The following is a 23,698-nucleotide window of genomic DNA, read 5'->3' on the forward strand; positions in this document are numbered from 1 at the left end:
AGCTTGACCAAGGAGAGTTAGTAATGATCCAGAATTTTATTTCAGCAAGGCCAGTTTTGTGTCGGCTCAAGTTGAGGAAACAGTAAGCTGAAATGTTTGGCGCAGACATACAAGACTCTGTGACGTTGTGTTGGCGCAATTCCAGCGAAAATCAAATTAAGATACTGGTTGTGCAGAAGCTTGGATGAAGGAACTAAAAAAAATACTTTTGTTTTGATTTGTACATCCAAGCACTGAGCAACTGTTATGCTTCGTTTGTTTGCTCGCCATGATGTCTCTCCAGGAAAAACCAATATCGCACTCGCCCTTGCACGGTGGTAGCTCAGTTTTTCATGGGCGGGCCAGATGATCTGGACGGGGAAAGCAGAGAGAGGGGAGGTAACCTTCCCCCTATCTACGTCACAGATTTTCAAACACAGCAATTGAGCCTTCATTTTGTCAAAGGCGGAGAAGAACACGCAGGGCTTGGTTTACACTTATCGAAAATTCTAGCCACTGGGGGACCAAAGGCAGGCTAGGGGAACTCATATTAATGTTAAATAACCTCATAAATGAAGTTTTCATGTCATGTCTCCTTTGATTTGCACATTCCTAAGAACATGTACAATGAAGTAATCGTACTTGATACTTATCCGAAACAATATCATGAATTCAGTTTGTGTTTCCATTCACACCACAAAACACATATCTTTGAGATACTCACGTTTTTCATTGTAGGCTGCATTGTAGTAAATTTGAGAGGGTGTTGGATGAAAGGTTTTTGTGTATGTAATCTGATACATTTTTTTCTGCATGAAGAAGGGATAACAAAGATAACAAAATATTCTTGATAGTACAAAGGAAACCGATGGACAACTACTCCAGAACATCTTCCATGCTAACTCCTTAAAGCATACCTAAACAGATACCTTCAGCCTTATTCCAACACTATGTCCAGTCCCCACAAGTAACAAGGGGGTAGCTATTACACTACTGTTACCATAACCCTGATACACAATTAACACTGGCTGTTTATCAATCCACATTTTTCTCCGTTCTTGTGTTCTTGCGAACTCATTTTACGTCATATTTCATTGCCAAGTACGGTTCCAATCCAAAGAACACAAGTAACCAAGAACGTCAAAAATACCCGGAAGTGTTCTTGATCCACCACTTTTATCGAGGATGCATCGGATGGTGACTTGGCCAACGAGAACGCTTCTGATTTCCCAGAAGTCACTGCAAGATGTCAGGAGAGGCGGACAAACTTCATAACTATGTTTTTACTATCCATATTTCAGCTAAACAATTAAGGAGGACCAAACCTGCCATATTTACAAATGAATGAATAAATAAATGTCCACCTCACTTAACAACCAACTTCACTACACTGACCGGCCAACCATGTGTTTACCCCGATAAAAACGATGTCCGATCAATTTTCAAAATGTAAACATTTTAAAATAAAAAATCCTGATTGTTGATTGTCAAACCGACATTTGTCCTGTGTGTAAGAGCGAGATAGACGATCTGTCGTAGCCCCTAATCAAGCAGAAGAGAAATTTGTTGATTGACGACACAAAGTTAATCATCGAAGATTAAATGTAGCTTAGTCTTACATGGAGTTGTATGCCCCACATCACGTATTTTACAAAGACTACGGCAACAAAAGCCAAACGTTGCCATGTTATGTTGGGAATGGTATGCTGTTGCGACGGTTATTGGAGCAACAAGTTGCCTAAATAGCTTATATCCTATGCCATGTTTATGTACCATTTAAGCTTTACATGTATAAAAGGAAAGCTCAGAGAAGGTGAAAGGCTTGGTGACCGGCATGGAGAAATGCGCGTCTAGTGTGAACAGTATCGCGCCATTCGTAGCAGATTGTGGCGCTTTAGGGCGCTTCAGGGCGATTCGCAGCCAGTGTGTCCCAGGCGTTAGTTAGATTGAATCTATGGCTCTGGATTGATTGCCATGTCTGAACGTCAGTTTCCACGCCTACTGGCCTCCTTTCACTATCATATTTGGATCAATTAATTAATTAATAAATGAATGAATGATTAAATAAATGAATATATAAATGAATGAAGAAATGAAGAAATCAATCAAGAAATCAATGAATAAATAAATGAATACAAAAATAAGTACATACATAAATGTAAAATATGTAACTATTGATCGACAATTGTGCATTAATTAATATGTTTATGTTTTAATAGATGTTGCATGATATTGTCAACTAGGCTATACAGCATTTCATAAATGTTTCCAGTAACATTCGCTAGATTATGGCCACTACACATTTACTGTATGGCTAGCGAGTGACTGCCAATCAGCATTTCAACGTTGAATGTCAATCGTGTGCCCGGTGAACTAGATTAGCTAGACTTGGCCTACTGTAGTATGCAGCTAGAACAGAAGAAAGTTAGAGCTACGTAGCTAGCTAATGTGACGAGACTGAATTTAACACACCAGGGACACCGACAACCTCGGCAACCCTGCACCAAGTATATATTTTTTTGTTAACGTCTCTTTAATCGTACAGAGGTGTATAAAACAAGACTTGGTGTGTAGACACATATACAATCAGTTTCTCCTCCATCTTGAAACTGTGAAACCTAGAAAATGTTTACCATGACCAACGGTTGCTATGTTACAAGAAACCAATCCAATTGGCCAACGCTAGCATTTTCAAGCTCCTCATTTACATAAAGTTGAGAAAATCCAACTTGCAATGCTCCGCTCCGCTCGCCTTCCCACAATGCCCAACGCGAGCGTCAATGCCTGGTTTCATTGAAAATTCATTGGAAGCCGACACCAGCGCCGCCATCTCCGCTGCAGTGTGAACGCACCGTTAGCGTTCTTTGGATTGATAAACAGCCACTATGTTTATTAATGATTATCACACTACTGGGGGGTATTCCAGGTAGCGGGTTTAGTGAAAACTTTGAGTTGGTTAACCTTGAAAAGAGGCATACTTTTGGTCAGTGTCCATTGTAACTTACTCTGTGGACCTAACCTGCTCGCTAGCAGGTTTGCCATGACTAACTCTGCCTTTTTACCTATCCCCTCCAACTTTCTGAGCCTGATGGTGTTGGCAGACGTGGGATATCCTTTCCTGGTTCAGCTGACCAATCTCGAACAAAATGTAATTAACTTAGTTGTACGCCGGGAGAGGATTTTAATACTGCGAATCGATGTGCTTTAATTCCCTGATGAATACCTAAGTTAACGTTACCGTTTCACAATCTGTCATTTATTTTAGCAACATTCTCAGCCCTTACATGCGGGGCCCTGGGGGTCCAGGTAGCGGGTTTAACAAACTCTGAGCCTAACCCTGAACTCTGAGTTGAGTTACTCCAAAATGGGAAACTCCGAAAACTCGGTTGCAGAAAAGCTTATTGGAATTTTATTTACTCAACTTGGAGTACGTCAACCGGATCTCTATTGTGCGCAAGAAGTGCCCATCAAGCCAATCCAACTTGTGAGAGGTGCTTCAGATTAATTCAACAAATTGATAAAACTAGAATTTCAAAGGTCTGCCAAACTAGGGTAGTGGTAAACTAGGGTAGTGGTAATGTAAATGATCAAGGTAGGTGCTTGGTCAGCAACCCATTTCTATTTTCTCTCATAAAATCAAGGTAACATTACAATAATATATTTTGAGTTAGTATTATTAAATAAGAGCGACATTATAATGTACTATTTGTTAATTCAGTATGAGATAATTGGTCAGGAGTCCGTGGTCCGAAATAACTTTTCATTCCAAATGTTTGAGGTGTCATGGACAGGTGATTAATGACTTTTGAACTCCCCCAGAAGTAGCAGGTTCTGTAAAACGTGTTGTTGCATTTAAACACCATTATTATATCACTCAGACACCATTTGGCACCTGTATACTGTCTTGACACCTACCTTACTTATTCAGACCACACACCACTGTGTATTATTCTCTTCACTAGGTTATAATGAGTGGAGGATATTCTGCGGTCTTAGCAGAATAAAGACTCTAGACCATCTGAGAAAAGCTATACGGAATACAAGTGTTGTAAAGAGGATCATGCAACTTTATGGACACCCTGACAACATTGACGTGTGGCTGGGAGGACTCGTCGAAGATTTATTACCTGGTTCTAGGACTGGCCCACTATTTTCATGTTTAATTGCAAAGCAGATGAAGATGCTTCGTGATGGGGACAGGTAGGCTATTTGGGAAATAAAACCAACACATAAAAGAACTAAATATAACATATTGTCGTTATTCAATTCTTCTTTCCACACATTGGCATTACCGCAGTAATGAATGATGATATACAGCTGTTAAGTGAATACAAGGAGATATTACTAGAACAAGTATATATTGTGAAGCCAAGTTGCTAATAGGTTATTGTTATCCTTTTGATTATACCACTGATACACTACAAAATCTAAGTAGTAATTAAATGCTCATACTCCAAAGAAACAAAATAGTTTCCAGGTGACCAGGGGTGGACTGAAACAATAATTCAGGCTGGCGTTGGGGTTTCATTTTTGGCCAAACAACCAAAACTATGTTTAACACTAGAAGTGCGGAGCCACATTTCCCTACTTATGGCGCTGTTAGGGGTCTAATTGACCCATGAGTCTACAGACAGCGGCATTGTTACTGACATGTAACGATCGGTAGATGGCACTTGTTGCACGAAGCAAAGGCACGGTCTTAAAATGAACATGCCTTTGTCAATCTGTCATTTATTTCTGTGTTGTTATTTGTGATTATTTCATTAGAGTGTTTGTTGTGTAGCCCTTTAATCAGTTGGTTTATAAATGCGTAGCCGACATTATCAACATATTGCCGGCTGACAATTATCACTTTGTTGTCTCCAGTCAAAAGTAGTGTAGCGACCCAGCAGAGGGAGTTTTTGGTTAGCGGGTCAGCCTGTCATTAGCATGTAATTACACACAGGGACATCATAAACATTCAATGGTCTGATAGATCCAGTTATCCTGGCAAAACAGTTATTGTTCTTTGTTAATTGACAGGGCACGGTCCAAGTATTGCAAAAATGAGAGAAGTGTATTAGTTGGGAATTTTAAAGCTAAAAGCTACAATCTCTGCTTTCTCTCCCGTTCATCCTGCTCTCAATTCTTTGCTCTCTGAACAATACATTGTACTGTGGCTTGTGTGTTAACATCCACACAAAATGCAAAAACTCTATGCTAGTTTCTAATTAGGCTTCTGCTCATCGCTGGTGGAGCTTATGAACGCCATGTTCATACTTGTAGTTCGGTTCTCTTGAGTCTTGGATCACTTGGTCTGGACCCCACATTTTTGGGGGCTATAGCCTACATTAAAAACTGGTTCTCTAACAGAGCAATCACATCAAAGTTTGTTTTCATCAAACCAAACTAAGTGGGAACACACCCTTTGTGTGTACTCATAGTTTTTTATTTACCACTGGATTTGGTTTATCACTGTCCTGTGAGGCTACATTTGCCCCAGTGCAAACGTTAAGGAAGCACAACAGGGCCATCAGCGAACTGCTCAATCCGCCCCCACTTCGGCTACAAAAACCACATTTTTGTTATGCTTTTCCCTGCATACAGACTGCCCGTTAGACACTCCAAACCGGTTTTAAACCAAGTGGCTCATCACTAGAATTGTGTAGGCTGGTTGGCGCTGCACCGTGTGTTGTCCAGTCTTTATTGTCCTGTTGCTCATGTTTGTACGTGCACTGTAAAAATGTGGTCTTATTTAGTTTTATGTAGTCTCGTGTACTTCTGTGTTGTTTCATGCAGCTTCTGGAGGAACGTTGTATCGTTTGAAACATTCATGTCATTGATTATATATTAAATTACCAGTGCGATCTTTAGGAGGGGGGATGGGATACCCCAATTACCAGACACAGCCAGAAATGTAAACTGAACACACTAAAGATGTACTCTGAATGTTGACAAAGCTATTGGGAAACCTCTTGAAGTGCACTTTACTTGAGGGTTAGATGAAAACAAATGTTGATACAATTGCTCTGTTAGTGAACCAGTTATGCTATCTGTGATTTGAGTAGGCTAATATAGGTACCGCATTTTTCGGAAAATAAGCCACACCCCACCAGAATGGGAGCTTAGTGTTTGTAAATCAGAGTGCAGGCCACACTGGATTGTAGGCTGCACTTTAAACAGGAACAACGATACCGTAACGCTGGCTAGCGTTGAGCGGAACAATGCTCACGACTGTTTATGTACCCAGAAAACACATTTCCAATGGACAACTTGGATAGCCATCTAACCAAACAACATTCCCAATCATGGTGAACACTCAAATGATCTAAACTACAGACCATAGCATTACGCATATCAAATCAGAACGAACACAATAGAACTCTGAACAATGCTTATCTAACTAACCTTATAGTGATGTCGTTGGTGAACAATTCGTTCATTTTGAACGAATCCTTACAAGGACTCGGGAGTACCGAGTCCTCTCAAAGAGTGATTCGTTCATTTTCTCGTGGTCGCGCATCGGGACTGTTGCATAGGCTTTTCTAAGTAAACAGAAATTATTCGTTCAATTCCCGACTCGGTCTTCGGGTACGAGTCTTTGGAGCATTTTTCACGTGACCTGCATAGGCTCTGTACTGGTAGCTAGAGGAAACAAACAATTCGTTAATTTCCCGACTCTGCCTTTCTACGAGTCTTTGGATAATTTTTCACGTGACCTGCATAGGCTCTGTACTGGTAGCTAGAGGAAACAAACGATTAGTTCCTTTCCCGACTCGGTCTTTCTACGAGTCTTTGGATCATTTTTCACGTGACCTGCATAGGCTCTGTACTGGTAGCGATAGGAAACAAACGATTCGTTCATTTCCCGACTCTGTCTTTCTACAAGTCTTTGGATCCTTTTTTCACGTGACCCGCATTCCCTTTCGTGTGGCCTCAGTTTTAGTAAGACTGAGTGATATTTGTTCAAGTCATCATACTGACAGTTTTTGTTATTTTCCCTTTACATTTACACTTACAGTTTAGTAATGTGTAATTGTTTGCCGTGACAATTAAATGCTAGTGTGATAATAAATGACCAAATCATACAAACTGCGATGATACATTATTTTAATTCAGGAATTTCTTTAAAATAGTATCTGCTGGTGCACATGTCATGCACTAACCTACATGAGAATATGATACATGTTTGCAGTGGACAGATAGCCCCCCTCCCCCCCTTCAAATGAATGAATGGCTCGAAAAAAGATTTGTTCACTTTACTGAATGAGATTCATTGAACCCAATCAGTAAAATGATCTTACATTTTCAGCTTGCTGCGGGGCATTCTGGGTACCAAGAGCATTGGGCCTCATTCTCGAACGCAGTTAAGAAGAATTTAAGATGGAATTTCTTCTGAATTGGATTTCGGAAAACATTTGGCATTCATGAAAGTTTTCTCATCTGGGATTTGTTCTGAACTTCAGAAGACTTTCCGAACTCGAAAATAGCAGTCGTAAATCGGCCAGAGTTGTCTCAAATGCGATTCCTTAAAAAACCACAAGGATCAAAGGAATCACATTTAAGAAAACTCTCCGTGTTTGAAGTGTTAATGAAGTTATGAGAAATCGTTGGTGATTGCGTTCACATCAACTCTACAGACTATGGCAAGCCGTTTTATCATTTAACCAATGAATTCTTGATATCTTTTTCACCCTGAGGTTTCCCTACCACGGTGCAGACCCACGAGTCAGGAAGGTAACATGAGGATAGCCTACCGAAGTTGAATTAGCTAATGTCGTTAGCCCTGATAGTGTAACTGAGCCGACAAAGTAAATAATTATTCTTTCAAGTAATATGCTCCCATTTTATGGAATGCCGAGTTAGTCACAATTAAATTAAAAAATAGATAAAGACATAAATAAATAAATATGGCTATGAAATAATCCCTGAAATAAAAAAAAGATGGCAATAAATATATAAATGTAGCATCATATAATTATATAGCTGAATCCTATGGAGAGAGATATGTCTCCAAAGTATTCGTAAATGCAAATACCATGATCCACAAATGTTTCACGATTTACAAATGTGTTTTGCCATCCACAAAATCAAAATGCTTACTCGTGATTTGTAAGTTGGCATTTACATAAATGTTCCATGATTTTCACACATAGATTTCCATTTGTAAATATATCGTTTGTAATTTCTTAAAATACTTAACATTCCGTGTCTGTATTTCTCATGGTCTGTTATTTGTAAATCTACAATTCGTGTGTGAAGTGTTGATTCTGCATTTGTGGACCGCCCAATACACACGTGCAGGGTTCTAAATTAACCTTTTTGATCACCAGCCAATCAGAATTTCCACTAGCCAAATTCTTTCCGGTGAAAATAAGAAAAATTATGAGTTTCACTGAATGCATTTGATCATTTTATTAACATTGTTGGCATGAAAAACACTGAAAATGAAGTAAAATGAAGCACAGAAGTATGATGCAAGGGTATGTGAAATCACCAACGCGTGACTAAGTAAGGTCACGATTTATTGTAAATGGTTAAAACGTCCATTCGCATCATGATGAGATTGACTCCTGCCCATGCATTTACAGTAATGTTTTGTCCTAAGCAGGCTTTAATTAAACTGACCTAATATACCGTTTATTAAGAACAGTGTATTTACATTACACTAGACTGTGTCAGTAAGCAAAATAATTTTTCTTATGCGTAGACTACATGCAGCAATCCTTACAAAACATGACAACATTTTCATTGTCAAACACAAGCCATTCCCAACCCGTCAGCCATTTCATTACATTTTATTTTCTTTGTTTCTCTAGTGCTATCAATATCCTCATCCCCTGCCTCGTTCCTCTTCTCACCCCCAGAACTTTGTCCTAACCACCGCCGCATTAAGTTAACTTTTTACTTTACTACTCTAGCTAGCTCTTATTACCTCCTATGATCCGCTATGCTTCGTTTGACTTCTTCCTTGTGTTTTCTGGTGGACGCTTCATTCGTTTCCACAGTTTCTCTCGCCGGTTTCACTTCAACTGCGCGGAGCCAATGGGCGTATAAAACGTTATCACGTAGCATTATGGCACAGTGTTCATGGGAAACTCAGGAAGTACTGCCAGGGGGATAAATGACCGAGAACCATGCCGAGAACAGAGCCTTATGTATCATTAATGTAATGCCTCATGTATCACTGGCCAAACTGGCTAGTGAGTTTTTATTAACACCCGCCAAAATGAATTTTAACCCGCATTTGGCGGGTTGGCGGGTGTTAATTTAGAACCCTGCACGCGTGTATATATATCCTGACAAGCCATGCTGATCAATTTGATCTATAAGGCCAGCATGCGATCCCTGACACAAGTAATTCAAATGTTGAGCATTAAATTATCATTAAATTAGCTGCACGGTCAGTAGAGATGTTGGGACGAAGCCACTTTTTAGTTCTAAAACCGGGCTATAAGCCGCTTCTAAATATAAGCCGTACAACCACAAGAAAACTGTAAAATCGGGGGTAAAAGCCACAGCTTTATCTCCGAAAAATACGGTAATTTGTTGTGATTGTGTGGCCAAATAATGTATTCTCCTGAGTTTATTTGATATACTATTTGCATAATAGGTGTATTGCATAATATTGTGTGATGTTGCTATTGGCCTGTATGAGAGTTTGTTTGTCAAGTGCAGTATTGTCTTTTACAGTGTGTTGCTCTGCTCACGTGACTGTTCTTTTGTTACTTGCACTCATCTGTGTAAGTGTGATGGCACTGCTGTATCTTCAGTCAGTCACATTTAAGAATTACTGGTGTGCTTTCTGCTTGGGTGATTTTTGGAAACAAAATTGCAATAGACTTGAGCCATACACTGCCTTGAGATGATTTAATTAATTGTATCATCGTCTTGTGATTTGTGAGTGAGATGGCAGTACTTTGTTTATCAAATTGGACAAGCATACTTGCTGCCTGCTGAGCTGGACTAGTCATTCAGCCTTTGACCAATAGGTGTGTGATTTGACACACCTGGGTGTCAATACCTCTGTTATCGCTCCCTTTTGGGGGGGATGAACTTCAGTGCCCAGGGGCTGTTTGGGGGACTAATCCGGCCTGTCATAGGGGACTGTCACCCCCTGAGCCTGCCCCCCAAAAACGTTTGTGTATTTATTTGCTGGGCCACACTTCTTTTGTTGTGAATTGATCATTATCTAGATTTTTGATTTATTCTGCTAAGATTTTGTGTTGTTGGGTAAGTTAGAGAAAAGTTTATAAGATAAATGATTGCAAATCTTTGTTTAGTGAGGCAAATATAACTACCTAAGGACTAAAACCAAATCAAATCACATATTTAATAACTTTTTTTAAAAGTAAAAGAATTATCAAAAGCCTACTACATGAGAACCGAGGGTTACCGACATGCAATGCAAAAAAACAATTACACACGATCATGTCTTTTTGTAAAAATGAACTTTTGAGGTTGGAACTTACAGGAATTACAAAATCATTTGCAAGAATTTCACATATTCTATTCAAAGAACGGTAGCAAGACAGACACCAAAGTAGGTGGATCAGGTTAATTGCATTACATTTGAATTGACGAGACAGGCTGACAATTTAGGTAGCACAAACTAAGATACAGCATGGCAAGTACCCAGCCCACTCAAAATGTAAACTGAGCTTTATCATTAGTTAGAACAAAATATTTAACATTAATTACAGAATTACTGAACAGTTCCTGGTCCAGAGCAAACATATATGTGATTGGCCATTTGTATTAGCTGTCATGACTGACTGATATGAATTGTTAATATTTTTCAGGTTCTGGTGGGAGAATGAAGATGTGTTTACAGAGCGTCAGAGGGCAGAGCTTCAAAAGCACTCTCTCTCAAGAGTCATCTGTGATAACAGCAATGTGTGGGAGGTTCCTCTTGATTCCTTTAGAATGAGGAAATACCCAGACAATTTTCTCTCATGTAATGACATTCCATCATCAAATTTGGAGGCCTGGAGAGAGGTTCCTAGTAAAGGTAAGACAAGTCTCCTTTCATAATGTATTTTCAATTTTTAAGGCTTCGGTTTATTCACTGCCATATATATTAGGATAATAGCAGTTGCCCCGAAAATTATCATTATCCGAATAAAGCTAGATTCGAGTTGATACCATCATGGAAACGTACTGAATGTGTTGTAAGCAACAAATACAACTTTTAGGAACATGTCATTTTGTTTGATCTACTCCAATAATACTGTAATCAAAATCTTGTATTTAAGTTCAGTTTACGTCTGACATTTGACAGCAATTGTAATCATTCTTAACTGAGATTTTATGATATTAGGAACTACTGGAACTGTTTGTAACTATTGAAGCTCCCTCCAACTACGTGAATGAATACACAATTAATATATTCAGATATATATGGTCTGTATGTAACTTTGTTTTATTTCAGCACATGTACACTGTGGCATACCAGGAAAGATAGAGCATGGTGATTACATACTTTCATCCACTCCAAAGAAATTAGTGGCTTTGTATTCTTGTTACCATGGTTATACTTTAAAGGGTAATGTAGAAATTGTCTGCACAGAAAATGGTTGGAGTGGCCAACCACCTCAATGCTCAGGCAAGTAATCATGTTTTATTGCATCCAGTGTATATATATATATTTTTCAACATTGCACTCATCGTTTAAAGACCTGTGCACTTTTCACATTACATTTACATTTAATCATTTAGCAGACGCTTTTGTCCAAAGCGACTTCCAAGAGAGAGCTTTACGAAGTGCATAGGTCACTGATAATAACAACAAGATAGCCCCAAAAACATTGCGGGTAGCCAAAACATGAAGCACACATTGTGAACACCCAAAATAAGTGCCAAAGGGAACAACCATAAGAACATGTAATTAAACAAGTTTTTGTCCTTGATTATCTGCTGCACTTACTCAATTAGCATTACAGAGGTAGGTGCCAAGGGATTGTCTTTTACCAGACACAGTGTGACAACAATAATATCTAACAAAAAAAACAAAAAACATATCTGAAGTACTCGCAAGGGAAGTCTGTATTAGTGGAATAACATCTCAATTTAACAAAGTAATCAAGGGTTGTACCATTAACTATTCTTTATCATTATTCAACTTTGTATCTGTATTTTGTTTGTTGGGATTGTTGTGATTGTATACATTCTTATTAATAAACGTGCCATTCACTACATCAGGGGTCCCCAAACCTTTTTCTGCGTGGGGTTTTTTCTTTAATGTGGGGCAGGGTCGGTCTGTAAGAGTAAATTACATGGGCCGCAGTGACTGCCAGTATTATTGTGGAGATGTTATTATGATTTTAAATGTATTTATTATGCTAGATTAGTTTATTATTTTGTTATGCACCATACATCCGTACATATTAAGGGATAAATAGCCTATTAAAAGAGCATTATGAATATCGCAATGACCTTTTTTCATATTCATTGCTATTGAAATCAAAACATTTACTTACTTCTGCATATTAACCAGTGTAAACATTTTTTTATTTTTTTTATAAAACACACCAAAAAAAGTGTCTGGCATTGTTCAGAGGGCCGGTCCAAATGCGTTGGCAGCCCGTAGTCTGGGGACCCCTGCATTACATAATGGGGGTATTTCAGGAAGCAGGGTTAACTTAGGCTGAATTCAAACCGTTACTCTGGGTTGACTGACTGAGGTGGGAAAGTTGACGGTTTCAGAACAGTTTTTTTTATTGTGCCCACCAAATTGATATCAGATTTTCACCCATGAATTCTGGGACTCTGATTGTACTTCATGTCCTTCATACTTTGTTTGCCAGTAAGGACATAATATACATTACGTCTTAAATTGCATTCATAATGGTATTCAAAAGATGGTCTTAAAACAGTGCTCAAATTAGTGGGAGCCAGAGGGAGCCAAGCCCCCAAAATATGAAGGGGTCTCTCATATCTGAAAGTGTCTGCCTTATGTTGCATTGTAATCTAATCTTAAACAACGCTCATTATTACGGTGGCCCACGGGTGCACACCACAGCAACATTAGCAAAGCAAACAAAAGTTGAAAACACAACAACATTAACACACAACACAACGATATTAACAAAAATTAAACATTTATAAAAACGCTACATTTCAAAAAACAATCTACTGCTTACAACACAACAGCATTGGTTCACACCACCAACATCAGCCGACAACACAACAGCATTATCCGAGAACACAACAGCATTATCCGAGAACACAACAGCATTATCCGAGAACACAACAGCATTATCCGAGAACACAACAGCATTATCCGAGAACACAACAGCATTATCCGAGAACACAACAGCATTAGCCGAGAACACCGCAGCATTATCCGAGAACACAACAGCATTATCCGAGAACACAACAGCATTAGCCGAGAACACCGCAGCATTATTCGAGAACACCGCAGCATTATCACAAAACACAACATTTGCAGAAACGCTGCCTTTCAAGTTAGGTTTACACCAAATCATTCTCCAGACCATTAGTCTAGCTTACGTTAGATAATGTTTACGATATTTAGCTTACTAGTAATAGTAACCTAGCTAGCCTACTCTAATGATGTGTTGCAGCTAGCCACTGTAAAGGCTACAATGTGTCAGCTTGGACTCTCTACGAAAAGTAAACGCTTTGATTTGTGGCAGGAAAATAAATTATACAAGAAACTTGTTTGGCTGTTTCCTATGTGGATTCTATGTGAATAAGTTGAAGTAGATAAAGTAAAGGCAAAGATAGGGCCTACCTTGTTTACCAGTGGTCTCACCAAGCAGACATCCTATAAGACAGTTGCCATTAAATTATTATTTTGCATGCATGTTCAGATTACTCAGATTTGTCAACCAATTATTGCCTGTAGGCAATAATGTATTAGGCAAATGACAATGTTTTTCAAGGTGGAATTATATTGTTTTATCTGGAAATCACTTTTTCACACTTTGGGCAGTGCCAGTGGCTCCGTTGGTCATGTGTTTCTTTTTCACAAAGGCAAGGAATTGTGACCTTCTCTGTTGACAAATTGACTTTTTATTTTGCATAGGTTGTTAACAAAATGATTCATAACTGCCAAGAAAAGCATGTACTTTAGTGACCATAATAATTAGTCTAAACATAGATCAACTATTTGTATACTTTATGAAAATGTATTTAGTCAATCAAGGTGCCTATTACACTGCTTTTTGGGGGATCTCCCACAGTCCACTAAGGTCAAACTAGGCTAAAATGGGATTTTGTGTGACCAAATTAAATTGAGGAAAGAAAATAAGAAAACAGCCTTACCGTTGCCACCATCTATAAAATACACTGCATACTTAATGTGCCTTTGCTGGAAATGTTGTTGAGACGCTGCTGTCCGAGTGCGACAGTACCTGCAGTCATCTTCCCCAATAGGCAAGGCGTCGGGTGAGCTGAATTTGAATATTGGCTTATACCCTGAACACAACAAGTGCAATTAGCAATGGGACAATGAATCACACCTGAACCAATAGTCTATGTCCATCCAATGACAAGGTGGTCTACCATGGAAAATAACAACATTTCTGATTCTCCAAAGTTTATTGATTCACTCACAGCACAATGGAGGTCCCATTTTAGGATATATTATTGAGTGGTCTGTTATGTTAGGCAGTGTGTAGTAAATTAGGACTTTTATTGTGAAGGAATAAGTGGTGTGCACTGTGCAAAGACTGTGGAGACAAAAGGTGTTTGACTTCATTCAAGGCTTGGTCACTGTGGAATCAGGAATGTCCGGCTTACCCCCTAGCACATGTAATAGTTATTTGTTTGTATACTGCTTGTTTTTACTATATTTCTCCAATAATAAAAAAAAAACAGAGCTGTTTTTAACTCCTCCCGAATGCAAGCTGCAACTCTAGCCAGCAGTGCCGGTCCTGCGCCCCCCACAAGACATGAAAAAATGGCAGCTGCCCAGTCCGTCTGTGCCTTAAACCGCCCCTGCTCGCAAGTCGTTCATGCAACTGCAGCCGATGTCGAAAACACCTAAAGTGTAGCTGCCTCATAGAGTCACAGACGGGCCCACACAAATGCCCATGAAGTGAAGCAAATGCACTTAATAGAATAAAAAAAAAAAAGAATATTGTCACACAATTATAGGCTATATTTAAACTTAAATTTTGACAAACATATTTTGCTTCACGTACAGTGTTATTTAACTATTGTCTGAATGAGATACTTGGCAGCAGAGTCCGACTGGCCGTCGGGAGATTTCCCGGACGGCCGGTTAAACAGCCGCAGAATAATGCAACAAAAATATATATAGGCCCTACAATAATAATACACGATCGTTGGCCGGTCTGTGTTTTAAAGTCCAAGGCCATTTTTTAGTCCCATGCCTGCTTGGGAGTAGCCTGGCTCTGCCCTCCTACGTACTTCCGCTCAATTTGGATTTTGCTTCTGTACTCGGTCTGGCCATTCGGTACGTAAGTCAGATTTTGCAGGTTGATTTTCGACCGGCAAATCAGCGAACAGAGGAAGTGGCTGAGAACGATGACGATGTTGTGCGCTAGTTTGTGTTGTAGTTCCGTAATGGCGGCGGAGAAAATGCGAGCAAAGCCATTCGGTCCGTTGTGGCAACACTGCCGAATATCTATAAACTAAAGCCGGAGCAAGAACAAGTTTTGCTGAGTTTTGTTGGTGGCCATGATGTTGTGGCCCTCCTCCCTCACGGGGTTTGGAAACAGTTTGATTTTCCAGCTACGGCAGCTAGCTATGTTACAGTAGTGGTGAAGGAATTGGCTAAGGCGAACATTAGCGATTGGTTATGGCACATCAGAGTGGCTCTGGGCAGATCCAATTAGTTTTTAACTTCAACAGAGTACCCGCCTACAAGGAAGTCAATGCTTGTCAATGGAGCGAGCGAGGCCAGACTATGTACAAATGAAATGTACGAGAGTCTGGTTAGGACCAGGCTAGCTTGGGAGCCCTTGCAACATCAAAAAGAAAAGCGAATCGCAGCCTTGAAAGGAAGGTGGAAAATGGCTGAATGTGCAGCTAGGACTTAACAGAAAAAGGAGCAAAATAGCTTTAAACTGGCTTTTCCCAGTGTGATTTTGAAAATGTAAAAATACTGGATGATAAAACACATATCAAGGAAAAGTCAAGAAAGCAGGCTCCTGAAATGTTATCGAGGGCAAATATTTTTTTCCCTCTTCACTGTTAACGTAACCAGTAATAGACGCTTCCTGTGTTAACCCAAATACATAGTCCTATACAATCGACTAATATTTAGTTTGTGCAAAAAAAATATGTGATTGATTGTGTGAGTGTCGCACAGAAGTGGCAGTCTGCAAAGACAACGATAACAGGACAGCGGGGGTTTGTGCTCTTACAAATACACTTTCTATCAACAAATATACCATTTAACAATGTCATAAAGTCAAATATCAAATTATTTTGACCTTATTTCAAAACCAAATTTATAGTTAGAATCAGAATCAGACAATGTCAGTTTACCCACCATTGATTGCACCAACACCAAAGTAAAATTTTGTAGAAATGTAAGGGCCAATAGTGCTCTGGTTTAAACCGAGGGAGTCAGATGGCTGAGCGGTGAGGGAGTTGGGCTAGTAATCAGAAGGTTGCCGGATCGATTCTCGCCACGCCACATGATGTTGTGTCCTTGGGCCAAGCACTTCACCCTACTTGCCTCGGGGGAATGTCCCTGTACCTACTGTAAGTCGCTCTGGATAAGAGCGTCCGCCAAATGACTAAATGTAAACCAATTAAATAAAAGGCACATCAGATGGCTGAGCGATTAGGGAGTCGGGCTAGTAATCAGAAGGTTGCTGGTTTGATGCCCCGGCCAAGCCAAATGACGTCATGTCCTTGGGCAAGGCACTTCACCCTACTTGCCTCAGGGGAATGTCCCTGTACTTACTGTAAGTCGCTCTGGATAAGATGACTACATGTTAAAACTTGACTGTTTTACAACTACATTTTTTTATTGTGAGATGGACTTTGAGGTTCACTGTATGTCCATTTTACCCACTGAACTGTCGTTATTCAACTGTGACAAAGTAAATACGGTTCTGTGGTCAATTACTCCTCAAAGTATTTTTCTATATATACTTTTTTTAAATAAAGATTTTTTTGTCTATCTCGAAAAACTATGCTGGGCCTGCTCAAACCATACCTCTTCCACAAATACTGGTCAGGGAATCACAGTGCATCGCTGAAAACCCTTGGGGTTGGTGGGATAAACGCTCTTTGGTACCTGTGCCCCTTCATCCACAGGGTTGTCGAAACACGGATACACCATAATTGGTTGTAACTTGTCTACACGCACTGCTTAGGGCCTAGGCCTTATCTCATGTCAATTAGCCAATGGCTTTTGAAAACTGTTGAAGTGACATGATTTCTTGATTAACTTGTTTATTTAAATTAATACGTTCTTTGGAGATAAAGCAAACACGTAAATTAATTAATGCTGGGTCATCTTGTGAAAAAGAAACTGCACTTGTTTTGTCCGAACACGGACAAAACAAAGACACTCGACGGAACTATCTTTTAATATTATGTTTCCGCCTCTTTGAAATTCTTTGCAACACAGCTAAATTCAGCTCGACTTTCATCCTTACACTGAGCAGGCTTGTTAGAGGTATAAGTTACCTTTTTTACTTAGCTAGGACTATAGTCCTACTATAAGTCTACTTAATGGAACAGAACCCTCACTGAAATAAACGAGACTTATCGAAACAAGTCTGTCTTTTCCTTTATCTACGTTGATGGAATACCCCCCAGTTCTCTACGCAATGGATCAGGGCGAGCATTCCAAACGATTCCATGCTCCAAACAAATCGTTCCTGAGCAACGAGTCACTTCCGTTGTTAATACCAAGAATAATGGCGGAGAAACGTCGCCCCGTTGTCCCTGCAGCGATGTTAGAAACCAAGTCGACTAAAACGGACAGCGAAAGGGAATTTCTCTCGCAGGTGGGGGTGGGAGAATTGCTCCGAGGCGCTCTGCTTAAGATGGTTGAAGCTAGATCGGATGATCCTATCGGGGTCTTAGCCGATCACTTCTGTAATGTAGCATCCGAGTCAGAGAACGGCACAGCGGGATACAGTGACGGAGAGCAAAGAATCACACTCACCGCCGGCGTTCAAGAACAGCAACATCTCAACAAAGCACTGTGGCACTTGAAATTAGCGCATCACTCCCAGAGGTAGGAATACCTTGCAAATGGTCCCTCCAAGGGCGTAGGTTTGGCTTGAAAGTTGGTAGGAACACAGATCATTCAACTGTGTAAGAGGAAGTAACCACTGTTATTATATGGTTAGGCAAATTTTGTAAACAATCGCAGTAGGGATCTGACGGGGACAACAAGAAAAGCCACAGTATCAGGGTCTTGGCTGTGGTTGTTAAGGCTGTCCCCGACTAAGATTTTCCTTGGTCGACCAAGACTCGACTAAAACGTCTGAAAATCGACTAATCGAACTTTGAAACGCTTAAAAAAAAAACGTACAAACATTTTCGCGATCTGACTCAAAGGCTGCTGGACATTGCAGATTCAGGCGTTGCAATAGAGAAAGATTTTGTTGTCTTGGCCGGAGAAGATAATGTCATTCAATTTGGATGTGATTCTTATAATAGGCATATTCATTTTTCAACCAAGCGCGTTAGCATGAGCGAAGTAGACAGGGCTATCGTTTAGGGGTGAAAGGTGATGAGAATTCTAGGGGCCCACAGGCCAGGGGGGGGGCACAAAAACCCCAGTAGCCTATTATGTAGACCAGGGGTCGGCAACAGGCGGCCCGCGGGCCAATTGTGACAAAACAACATTTTGTAATCGCAAATGCTGCGATTTTACTTTGGTCACGTGACACGCGAGAGTAAAGCAGTTTGTAGACTAAGTATCAATTTTGCACGCTACAATTTACCTTGACCTGTACGATGGCCTTGGGCTCAACAGAACCTGACACTACAGACATTTTAGTGTCAAAAAGGCACAGTATGTCAGTTGTGTGGGGATATTTTGCCCTTAAAAAAGATGCTGTGCAGTCACAAGTGTTTTGCAAAACTTACCTGGCTAACGTTGCTACCTCATGGGACAACAACACCAATCTATTTCAGCCCTTAAAAAACACAGCAAAGCCATGTACAAAGCATAGCTAAAATGCAGAACACCAGTGTGTCAAATAAGCGTGTCTGACAGGTTAATACAGAGTTGTAGTTCTCTAAGGTCACTGTTGTAGTCATGGCCAAGTATGCAGACTTGGGTTCATGTACTCCCAATATCGATCAAAATACCAATTTTACACAATATTTGTGTAAAATACAGTATTTTACTAGTGCAAGATTACAGTGTTACGCCACCGGTCACTGAACCAGTCGTGTGTCGGCTAGCGAGCTAGCAGTGGCACAGAACAAAGTCACGTAATGTGACGAGACTGAATTTAAAAGTAAAATAAAAAACACACCATGGACACTGACAACATCGACAACCCTGCACCATGCATTATTATTTTAATGTAATCTTTAAATTCAGTCTCGTCACATTACCTAACTTCGTGTTCTGACCGGGACTGGGTGTGAAGCCACACACTAAGTTTCTCCTCCATCTTGAAACTGTGAAACCTAGAAATGTTTACCATGCCCAACAGTTGCTACGTTACAAGGAACAAGAAACCAATCCGATTTGCCAACACTAGCGTTTAACACTCCTCATTTACATGACGTTGAGAAATTGCAACGCTCTGCTCGCCTTCCCACAATGCACTACAGGAGCGTTAACACCGGGCTTCATTCAATCTTCACCGGGAAAATTAATTGGAAGACGACACTCCGCTATAGTGGACACGCACCGTTAGCCTTCTTATTAGTACATTTTTAAGCCATACTAAAGCATTTGTCGAATAGTTTTTGTCTATTGGAAAATATTCAATTGGAATGTTCGTAATCACATATTTGTGATGTTACTCTGTGGGACCCACATTCGAACGATCACATACTTGTAAAGCTACTCCTTAAGAAAGTGCACCCACATGTTATTAGCCTACATTTAGCTTTGATTTACCCAAATATTTTCAAAGAGGTGCAGGTGGTATGTTCTCCTTAATTTTGCTGAACTTTGTGTGTTATGTGGCTGACTGGATATTAATAGTATATATTTATTTTTTTATAAATAATAAATCATATGATAATAATAAAAATCATATTGTATCTCAATATTAGAAATTAATCGCAATAGGCTTATTTTCCAGAATCGTTCAGCCCTATTTATAATGTATTTTGACGTTTGTGAGCCGGGCCACAGGTAAGGGGCGATGTGCTATTTTGACAACTGTTGAACAGACTTGCAAAATGGCACCCGCAACAATTAAATGACTCACCTGTTGTCGTGGAAAACAAGTATATGGCTGCAAGGTATATCTGTCTCTTTTAGAGTCAACCTCACAAATACAGCAAAACAAAGCGAAAACTGGAGGTGGCAAATACAAACCAGCAAAGATTGTCATATAATTGTTCCAGCAACCATTATTTTCAATGAACGCTGAAACTGGGAAAGTCCCAGACAGCACTCCATACTACAATGTGTTGTGCAATCTCATGAGTTATTTAAATCACTTCACAAAACTCAGACAATCAAAATGAAAGTTTACAATGCATGTTAGGAGAGAAACAACGAGAGAAGCAAAAGCTGAAGTGAGAGAAGTTGTAGAAGGACTTGCGCAAAAATCAAGATCGATACAGCCATACCTTTGTGTTTCTCACTTTGAGAAGTAAAGAATAACTTATCCCGCTAAAGGAATGGGCAAGGCACAGGCATACGGAGGGAAGTTTTCTGCTGAGTTGATAGCTGTCTTGAGTTATGCAGACTTAAATGCCATCTACCAGTCATCTGATACATCAATAATTGAATTGTTGATTTAGATATTACATTTATCTCACATTCGTGCTAGATATTACTTTTATGAAAATATATGCGCTAGCGATTTAAACCACCCCATGCATGCCATTTTTCATGTTTCCTTACAGATCTGCCTTCAGCAATAATGTACGTGTGGCATATGACCTACTGACCCAGACGGGCCCCCAGAGGTATAGAGAACAGCTCTGTGGAGGCCCTGGAGGCCGTAGTTCCAATAGGCCAACCGGTGGCGGTGTGCGAGGGGGCCTCTACACCCAGACTCTTCAATGCCTGTGCAGTGAAGGTGGGGTCCCTGCCTCCACTTCTGCCCCGCTTCTAAGGCGCCTTCACTGCCAGAATCACGAAGCAGTACCTTACGATGTGTTCGGGCAAGGCGTGTTGACGTGTGCCGTGTTCTGTGACTACATACGGCGTGTTCAGCGGTTGTACGCAGAGGTTTGTGGCCCAGCCGAGGGGCCTGCAGGCCGTGCCCTGTGTCTGGCTGTGCTGGGGACCTTACAGGAAGCCCTGGAGACCTCCCAGGGATGTGACACCAATGCAAATGCTAACACAAAGGCCAATTCCTACCTGGAAGCTAATGCTAAGGCTAATCGCTATCTGGAGGCGAGTGCTAAGATCTCGCCCTGCAAGCTTGCGCAGGCCATGGCTGAGGCACACACAGCTGGAGAGGCATCAGGAGTCAATATGGACGCCAAGGAGTTTGAGGATGCAGCAGCAGAGTTGTTCATCACTCGAGTCAGAGTTATATCATAAGTTAACTACTGTGTGCATTACAGATTTGTACAACAAATGGTGTACATGCTCAGAATAATATGCTTTCCTGAGTTATACTAAACTACGTGAAAACGTGCAAGCTGACGGAAATATTTAAGATATTTTGAAAAACAAAAGTGACAAATGTATGTGTCTGTTAAATTAATCTACCTTCATCACTTGTATAATTTATTTCATTGTTAATCATGTCACAAATAAACCAACCTGTGAAATACTTTCTGTGTTCTTGACTATTACAATGCTGATCACATAGGATTCTTCATTGATATCTGTATGGACTTCAGGGTGTATTCACAAATATGGTTAAAGGGATCAAAACCTGATCGGAACCTCTAAAACAAATGTGTTGATAACATAAATTGACAATGAAATTGTTAAATGGTCAATGGTCATCATAATGTTTGCTAAATTAACACTGCCCATTGTAGTCAGGTGCATGCACTGTAGCTAGATATGATAGATGGACAACTGAATGGCTGTTGATATGCAGAGTTTTTACATAAGACTGTCCTTTGCTGAGGTCAAGAGGCCATACAGTGAGGCTCCTCACATTACATATTTAGAATAGGAATGTCCAGACTCTTGGGAGATAGAAGGAAACATGTATAAACGGTATTTACATGAGTTATGATGTTATCATCTTTTGGTCTGTTCTACTATACGCATGGGCTGTACTTGACTTTGTAAGGAAACGTTCTGTGGATCCTATATCTGTACTGTCCATCCATTATATAAATAACGTCTGTGAGACATGTTCTTCACTCATGCTGACCACTATGTCGTGAGGAAGTCACATGATCCGAACTCATCTAATAAACAAAGTCAACTATCTTCCATTGTCGTGCAACTCTTTCCGCCTCCGACTGACAAATTTCATCCTATCAATTGGCGTTATGAAACAGCATACAAGCAGCAAGACAGACCAACAGGTGAGCAGACTTTGTTTGTCATTATTGAAAGATCATATCGACTTCTGCTTACCTGTGGTTAAACAGCTGTTAGGTCACAAATCTGTTCAATCAATTAAAAAAAAATTACAATCACTTTGACACAAATTTCAGAACCGTCATGTATGTCCTTTTTCAGAACTCTGGACACAAAACTCACAACTGATGATCAAAATGCACATTTTTCTAAATGCTAGAACAATTTTCAATTGCTTGGATACTTTACACATACACGTTAGATCATTTGTTCATTGAACTATAATCATCTGTTCAAAATGACACAACTAAAGATCAAAGTATCACCATTTCAAAATACTAATTCACACAAACATCTGAAATGTCCGTCAATTCCTTACATTACAATGATCTAACTGTCAATTGATACTACTGCTGAAAATGATAAGTAACTGTTGCATTTCCCTTATTGCATAGTTTTATAAAAACTGACAATTAATATTTCAAGATTGAACATGAAAGTTTCAGTGTAACAAGATCCATTGACACCAGTTACTATGAAACATGAACAAATTGGACTAAACCAACATGTTTTCAGATTTGAAAATCAGCAGCACCTGTAGGTATGCGGGGCCTTGTACTGTAATTACTTTTTAATTTACAGCCTTGTACTTGACCCCATACTCTCCCTTCCTCAACCCTATTGAGGAATTGTTCTTCACATGGAGGTGTATGATAGGCACCCTCATGAACAAGTTACTCTTCTCCAGGCCATGGATGAGGGATAAAATTACATCACGGCAGACCAGTATCAGGCCTGGATTCGCCATGCCTGGAGATTCTTTGAGATGTTTGTCAAATGAAAACATATTTTGCGATGTGAATGAAAACTTGTGGCCAAATCCACACGACAGGGGTGATGGAAATATAGGAGAGTAATCAATCCTATATTTTGCTTTGTTTGTTTGTTTTTTGAGCCAGGTGAGCAACACTACAGTACATGTTTACATACTGTAGCATAGTTTTCTTTTGTAGCTAATTATGTTTGCTTTGATATAAAAAAACAAAGACATTTTGTAATTTGATTGTGCTTCATCAATACATTTCAGATTTTGCTCAATGATTCCATTGTCTGTAGTATTCTCTCTTAGTCCATTTATGGTGA

At 39.9% G+C, this 23,698-nt stretch overlaps 2 protein-coding genes and 1 long non-coding RNA gene across 4 annotated transcripts in view; 2 read left to right on the plus strand and 1 right to left on the minus strand.

Moving 5' to 3' along the window:
• tpo (thyroid peroxidase) overlaps window positions 1-11,707 on the plus strand; it is a 25,899-nt gene extending 14,192 nt beyond the window's left edge. Inside the window, exons 9-11 of the mRNA XM_047016920.1 lie at window positions 3,942-4,179; window positions 10,761-10,969; window positions 11,390-11,707. Coding sequence (XP_046872876.1) covers window positions 3,942-4,179; window positions 10,761-10,969; window positions 11,390-11,571 — 629 coding nt within the window. The 3' untranslated portion in view covers window positions 11,572-11,707. The remainder of the gene's footprint in view (window positions 1-3,941; window positions 4,180-10,760; window positions 10,970-11,389) is intronic.
• The window catches only part of LOC124464979, a 26,390-nt gene extending 7,966 nt beyond the window's left edge, over window positions 1-18,424 (minus strand). The window contains exons 1-3 of one of the 2 annotated variants that reach the window (XR_006955780.1): window positions 18,162-18,424; window positions 14,248-14,400; window positions 13,715-13,747 (exon numbers count right to left, since the gene is read on the minus strand). This is a non-coding gene — a long non-coding RNA (uncharacterized LOC124464979). Of the gene's footprint in view, window positions 1-13,714; window positions 13,748-14,247; window positions 14,401-18,079 lie in introns of both variants that reach the window. The other variant, XR_006955778.1, reaches the window with a different exon arrangement.
• On the plus strand, window positions 17,509-22,456 carry tpgs1 (tubulin polyglutamylase complex subunit 1). The gene is made up of 2 exons (XM_047016908.1): window positions 17,509-18,151; window positions 20,965-22,456. The coding sequence occupies exons 1-2, from the start codon at window positions 17,712-17,714 to the stop codon at window positions 21,608-21,610; spliced, it is 1,086 nt and encodes a 361-aa protein (XP_046872864.1). The 5' UTR covers window positions 17,509-17,711; the 3' UTR covers window positions 21,611-22,456.
• The last annotated feature ends 1,242 nt before the right edge of the window (window positions 22,457-23,698 follow it).

This window comes from Hypomesus transpacificus, chromosome 3, assembly GCF_021917145.1.
Source record: "Hypomesus transpacificus isolate Combined female chromosome 3, fHypTra1, whole genome shotgun sequence".
NCBI classification, from domain to species: Eukaryota; Metazoa; Chordata; class Actinopteri; order Osmeriformes; family Osmeridae; genus Hypomesus; species Hypomesus transpacificus.

Coding starts and splice junctions, on each gene's coding strand:
- tpgs1 (XM_047016908.1), top strand. CDS start 17,712: ATGGAATACCCCCCAGTTCTCTACGCAATGGATCAGGGCGAGCATTCC. Junction 18,152..20,964: donor TTAGCGCATCACTCCCAGAG/GTAGGAATACCT, acceptor GTTTCCTTACAG/ATCTGCCTTCAGCAATAATG.